Here is a 7,014-nt window from a genome sequence, read left to right as displayed (position 1 = left end):
GAGGATAAAGCTAAGGTGACAGCACAGAGCACACGTGTGTGTGTGTGTGTGTGTGTGTGTATGTGTTATTTGCATGTGTGTTTCTGTGTGTGTGCCCGCATGTGTGCACTGCACAACAGACCAGCAAACCATCTGCTCATCTCCTCTTAATGAACAAAGCAAACAGCAGGAGTCAAGGCTGTCTCCAAATCTGGAGTCTCTTTATTGGTAAGCACACACAAACACACACATACACACATCCCTGCGCTGTTTAATCTGATTATCTTTGATTGAGAACAGGGGCAAAGCAACCTTTTTAGACCTCACTCCTACATCAGTGACAGAGAAGGTCTGAAACACAATTAGCAAGCTGTTACTGAGCTCTGCTTTGCAGTCACATCTGACCACAGGCAGCCAAATAGACCTAATGGTTGGGAACTAACCAATGGGAACTAACACTACTGCATCTGTGGATGATGGGGAAATGCAACACTATTAGACAGCTGTTCGCCATATCTTTACAAATGTACTCTAAGCTTTGAATTGGCCAGCAGAAGAGCGATCTCGGCCAGGCATAGAGATACACAGTGTGTTTGATGTGACTAAAACTGGCAGCTATAGAGATATAAGACAAAGCAGGGCCTCTGCTACGGAAGTCTGGACCTTCACAAGATATGACACTGTGCACATAAGGCCAGAGGACCATAAGAAAAAGTCATCAATCTGGACTTTGTGTAGCCACATCCTGCTTCAGGCCCAGAGGATAATTAACAGAGTTACCACAGAAAGGTAGGCCACATGGCTGTAAGACATGAAACACTCCCTGTACACACCTTACCCTCGATATATTACATGAATGACCATGGATGACAGGGCTAAAGATCAACATGATTAGACCGATGTTCGAAGGTCCAGGAATGTTTGAGGTTCATAAAATGGCAGCAGGGTGGCATCATGGGTAAGAAGGCCAGCAGGAGGATCATCCAACCTGCCCTGCATGACACTATATCCCAGCTGCAGAAGTGCTGCTGTTGTTAGATCAGTGGATTTTAATCTAGGGGTGTAGACCTTTCAGTGGTCACTCACCAGGCACAGTCTGCAGATGGAGATGACTGTCGATGAGATGTGTTGTAAAGGCACTGTGACCTGCCATAAAAGATACATTTATGTCCACAATAATTCCCTGCTATGCATGAAGATGATGATGATGATGATGATTATTGTTGTTGTTATTTGTGGGTTTAAACGGTTTAAATGTATACAAAAGCCTGGTGGAATGGCATATAAATAACATACCAACATAGAGTAACAGCGTCCTCTACTGACCACTTTTCCCTAATATTTTCCAGCTAAGAATGAACTCCTTTTGGCCTTCTCGGGCATCCGTAGCGTCTTCTCTCTCTTCTTCTCTCTTTCTTTCTGTTCGTAGTCACAGCATGGATTCTGTCTTTAACTTTGATTCGGTGTTTTAGTGTCAGTTTAGTTTTGTCCTGGGATTGACGGCCTTCGTCTGGATCAACTAACTCATACAGACACCATGTTTACCACCACCGGCTCACGGGGCCTCTGTAAGTATCCGGGTTTCACCAATAAACCACAGCCCGGCTGTCGTAGCTTTCTCCTGTCAGTTTCAACAAGCGCCAGCTAGCTTAGCTAACTGCTGTTAGCATAGCACTGTCATTCATCTACTCGAGTCTCTTTCCGTTACAGTTAGAGCTTAATTTTATTCTAAATTAAACACGTTATGTTTTTACGGATCAAAATATTAGAATCCAATTACATATATGTAAATATAGCAGTAAGGGGCTATGTCGCTGCACCGCATCTATTTAAACTTGATTAGCGTCTTTTAGTCATATTTCTATCAACAAACCTTACAACCACAGAGCTGCTTGTTGACGAAGACAACGCTGTCAGTGTTTATTAGTAACCGTGTTGTGTATGTGTGTGTATTTTTCATAGATAAGGCTCCTCTGTGTAAAGGCCTATTGCTGGTTCTGAACGGGCTAACTGTGATGCTCACTCTGCTGCCACAGTACCAGGAACTATTCGAATACAACTTACAGGCTGTCACACAGCAGCACCAGGTGTGTTTACTTCACCAGCTATTGTAATCATTCACATGTTCATAATAAATTACAGACATTACAAACACTCAGAAAGGAGTCAGGAGAGATTGAATAGTAGAGGAGACAGCAAGTGCATTCACATTGTGCATCACCATCGCTTATCACTGAGCTGAAGTTAGGTCACACCATGCCATCTGAGCTAGTTTTATGAGCTCAGCAAGATGCAGCTGAACACTTAAAACATGTCTTTGCCTTAAATTTATTTTGACCTTAAAGTTGAGTACATTTCAATGAATCTGCTCGTGAGATGACTTCTCTCCTGTCTGCTGCAGGTGTGGAGGCTGTTGTGTGGCAGGCTGGTTTGTCTCGATGTCAAGGACTCCTTCTGCAGCAGTCTGCTTATTTATAACTTTAGAATATTTGAGAGGAGGTTTGGCACAAGGAAGTTTGCTGTAAGTACAAAAAAACTTGCAAACATTCATATCTTAAGTAGCTTGAATGATGCAGTTTTTATTAACTGTTGTAATAACCATATATGACTTTCTGTTTAATTCCAGTCCTTCCTGTTGGGCACTTGGGTTCTTTCTGCACTGGTTGACATCCTTTTGGCTCAGGCTTTTCAGTTCCTGTTTGACTATGAGGTGGAGGAACTGCCTTCGGGACTGTGAGTAGCATGTTACAGCAATGCTTTACTGAAAGTGAATTTATGGCAGATGTGAATTATAAGACGGACCTGTTTCAATCACGTTGGAAGAAATGGATGGATTATATAAAACAGCACAGACCAGATTTTGATTTTGTTCATTTCAAACTCTACAATATGTAATTACAGCAACGAACTCAACTCACTCCCTAGTTTGTTTTTATTTGTATTTGTAAATGTTTCGTTTCTCTTTTTTGTATGTTTTTTTTTTTTTTTACTTGTTCTAAAAAAAAAAGAATATTCAGGCTCGGTGTTATTGATCAACAACATTGATAATGTATGTTGAACTTGTTCTGAATGTTAATAAAAAATTAATTATAAAAAAAAGAAAGTGAATTTATGGCCGATGAGGACTGTACAAAAAGTAAAAAAAGTCAATCGTGTTAGCTGTCTTAAAGCAATGTTTAAACCCTGTGTCACTTTAGTGGAAAATAGCACCATGTAAGCCTTGGGCAGTGTTCAAGTATTAAAATTTTTAATCCTCCTCCTGCTTTAAATTTGGGTATGTTGTGTTTAGATGCCAGTAGACTGTGACAGCAGCAAACAATCCACCTCCACAAAAAGAGGAAGATTTAAATGCCCTAACAGACTTTGTGAAATAATGAGTTATTAGTCAGAGAAAATAAAATAATATGGTAATCAGTGAGTGCCAACATTTATGTAGTTTTTGCTCAACTTCTGTTTTCTGCCCTCTCCTAAGTTTTGTGTTTCTCCTCTCACAGGCTTGCTCCGGTCTTCTCTCTGTTTGTGCCTTTTTATCAGTCAATACCCAGAATGCCAGTCACCCAGGTAGTAGGCCAGATCCACATCACCAACAAATCTCTGGTCTACATAGTAGGATTACAGGTAAACCCATGTTCAGCTAGTGTTGATGGTTGTGCAAATACTCTGTATCTTTTTTTTCTTTTGAAATCTTGAAAATACTCAGTCTTAAACCTTTCATCCTTCAGCTGTTGACTTCCAGCCCCTTTATGTGGCTCCTTGCACTCAGTGGACTGGTGAGTTGATTGGTTCTTCCTGTCGTGTATATTGTATCTAGGAAGTGCATCAATATATTCAAAACTAATAAGCAATTTCTGGGACTTAAAATATAAGCTATGTTAGGGTTTCCTTTAGCACAGTGTGCTAAAGGAAACCAGGAAGCTTTGCAAGATGTATTGGTGATGATCATGTTTGCCATATTGTTCAATGTTAAAACAATTCCAGAAGTTTTGCACAAAAATCTGAATATATTTGAGTGTTAGACTGTTAATTAGGCAAAGCAAGGCTTTAAAAGGTGTCGTAAGAGTATTCATAGATGAACAGTAGATTGCAAGAAAATTGCTTTTAATACAGCTCTGCCTGAACATGTTACATCGATCTTGTCTATATTCCCTGTGCCTTTCAGATCTCAGGTGGACTGTACCACTCCAACATTTTGCACTTACAGAAGATCCTCTTTGTGCCCCTCTGGGTGTCTCGTATTGGCCGATGTCTTCTTGAGCCTATTTTCTCAAGTGAGTTCTTCCATTTGTTGTCACAAACACAAATCCTGCCCAAGGACCCAAAATGTATGTTTTTCACAGACAATCTTTAATTTCCTTGTTTTTTGTCCACCTTTTTCCTGCCTGGAATTGTGTTAATATCTGTGATTGTAAAGGTACCCAGCCAACCAGTGAGACACCTCTGGGAATGGGAGCCACTCTGGACATTCAGAGACAGCAGAGAATGGACCTGCTTGACCAGCAGCTGCTGCTGGCCCAATACAACGAGGCCAGGAGGAACGCAAGGCAACAGCCGCAGGTAGAGAAGCACACATTGATTTATTATACACTGATTTACACACAGAATGTCAGAACCTAATTGACTCCAAGCACGATGCCTTTGACTGCAGTTGTTCTATCTATCTAGTCTGTATTTGATTACAGTTCTGAGTGTGTTTGTGCAGGCTGGATTGTTACAGTGGACCAGGCTGTTCCCCTCCTTGAGACACAGGGGACAGAACCGACCTCCGATGCAGCCCCGCCCACAGGCTCAGACACAACAGTCTACACAGCCCCCATTACTGGATAACTCTCCTGTTGCAGAGGAACAGGTGGGAGTTCTCATGAATGTGCATTCTTTGTCTTTTTCAGTTATTTCTTGCTGTTACTCTTAATTGATTTCCTGTGCTTTTCTCCACCTCATGTGAACCGTTGTTTTTTGTCCCTCAGGTTGCACGGTTAGTGGAAATGGGCTTTTCCAGGATTGATGCCCTCGAGGCCCTCAGAGCTTCAAACAATGACATAAATATGGCAACCAATTTCCTATTGCAGCACTGAGGGAAAGAGCTCAGTGAGAAAACAAAGAGGTGAGCGAGGACAGAAAGAGAAAGCAGAAAAAGAAGCAACCAAAACAGAGAGAAGCTAAATGCAAGAACAGTTCAGAGAATCAAAGATGGTGAACGCTGGAGAGTAGGTGAGAAGATTTTGTACACATAAGGCGGCATCACTGCTCCTTTGAAAAAGTGTTAGGCTGACATGAGCTGAACTGAGCCCAGTGAGGGTTGGCTGATTAATGCAGAAGTGTGAAGCACAAAGTGAAAGACATTTGCGTCATAGCTTTCTGACGGCCATCATAGTGTGAAACAGGCGTCATTGCTCAAGGCAAATGAAACTCTTAAGGTGCCCAGTGAAAATGACACAGAACCCAAACAGGTCTGAGCTTTCTTCACATCGTTTAGTCTTTAGTCCAGTGGAGGAGAGTCACTTTAAAACAGAACTGATGCCAATCAGTTGTGACTCTCCACATGGAATGTATAGCTATGTGAAATACAGTTTTATGTATCATAATGTCCCATACTGCCAAGTCCAAAATGGCTACTGTGTAACCACATTTTAAGACCCTGCTAACTGAGAAAATAATGGATTAACCTCATACTAGCAGTAAAATGCATTAAAGAAGTAGATTCCATAATTTTACTACACAGTTTGTTTGGCCCATTCTGCATTGTTGCTGCCACACAGTGTTTGGCAGGATACTAGTTAGGTGGGCTTTCTCAGGGTCTGACTTGTGTTAATGACATCACATATACGAATTGACAATAGCCAGTGGAGGAGGTCATTACGTGTTCTCTCATGCCTACACTGCACACACTCCCCAAAGTTTTATTTATTCTGTCTTAACAGAGTCTTTTTGGTGCCAGCACACTTGTCTTCAAGTCATAGCAAGTCTTAACAGTCTGTTAATATTTATTATGCAATATCATCCCAAGAGGACTTGACGGAAGCTATGTAAATAAACATTCATGAAAGAGAAGTAATATTGTGTATTGATGTCAGAGACAGATGCTAGTTTTATATTTTGTGCATACTAATATTGATAATATATGACCACTGAAAGGAGTCTGTTATTTGTGCGTATGTGTTTTTGAGAGTGATATAATAGTATATGATTGTGATGAGGGAGTTGTTGCATGGGCAACTTTGTGATGAACTGTAACCAATCACATTTGATCTGTGGAATAAATCATCTTGCTGATTGATTTATTTTCCTGTTTTCTATACTGACTCTTATGTTATATAATAGCTCTATTATGCTACCATACATTATACACACCATACATTCATGGTGGACTGTTGTGCTTCTTTACTTGGTTAAGTAGTTCTTGTCATAATAGAGATTTGAATAGTAGCTAAATAGAGCTATCCATCTGTGTTCATTCACAGTTTTGATGTCTAGATACGGTGTAATAAATTTAAACTGTAGTACTACTTTTCAACACACGATGGCAGCCTTTTTCTAAAAACAGATATATTTACCATTTATCTGTCACTTGCAGCCAACCAGACAGACTTGTCTAGTAGAAGCCACTGTATGTAAAACAGAATATTTTTGTTGGTGCCTCTTTTACCACTGCATGCATTATAATGTTCGGTGTTTTGGGCTGTTAAACCGAACCTTAAGTAGAGATGCCTTACACATACATGTCTTTTTTAACAGTTGGGGTGAAAACTCATTGATACATACATGGATGCTCATTTGGAAATCTAGAAATGGGACAATATGTGTGATAAAGTGCAGCTGCCATACTGAAAGCAATCAAAATGGAGTCTCCCAACACTTGTGTGTGTCATTTAGGGAAGAAATAACCGATACAACTAAAATATATAGATTATCTTTAAAGTATATTTCTGGAAAATAATTGCCTAGAGCTGCATTTAAACTGTTCAAATTTTCAAATGGGAAATATTTTTCAGCTTCCAGACTGGATCTGAACAGATGTGTGTGTTTGAAATCGTGACT

General features: G+C 40.3%; 1 protein-coding gene across 1 annotated transcript; it reads left to right on the top strand.

The window, feature by feature from the left end:
- Window positions 1–1,338: 1,338 nt before the first annotated feature.
- ubac2 (UBA domain containing 2) lies at window positions 1,339–6,257 on the top strand. Its single transcript, XM_028423299.1, has 10 exons — window positions 1,339–1,547; window positions 1,942–2,066; window positions 2,381–2,500; window positions 2,606–2,712; window positions 3,474–3,597; window positions 3,702–3,749; window positions 4,139–4,247; window positions 4,391–4,533; window positions 4,679–4,825; window positions 4,944–6,257. Exons 1-10 carry the CDS (start codon window positions 1,517–1,519, stop codon window positions 5,049–5,051), a joined length of 1,062 nt encoding a protein of 353 aa, XP_028279100.1. The 5' UTR covers window positions 1,339–1,516; the 3' UTR covers window positions 5,052–6,257.
- The last annotated feature ends 757 nt before the right edge of the window (window positions 6,258–7,014 follow it).

The sequence above is a fragment of the Parambassis ranga genome, chromosome 15 (assembly GCF_900634625.1).
Source record: "Parambassis ranga chromosome 15, fParRan2.1, whole genome shotgun sequence".
NCBI lineage: Eukaryota > Metazoa > Chordata > Actinopteri > Ambassidae > Parambassis > Parambassis ranga.
This window is presented reverse-complemented; position numbering and strand designations above follow the sequence as displayed.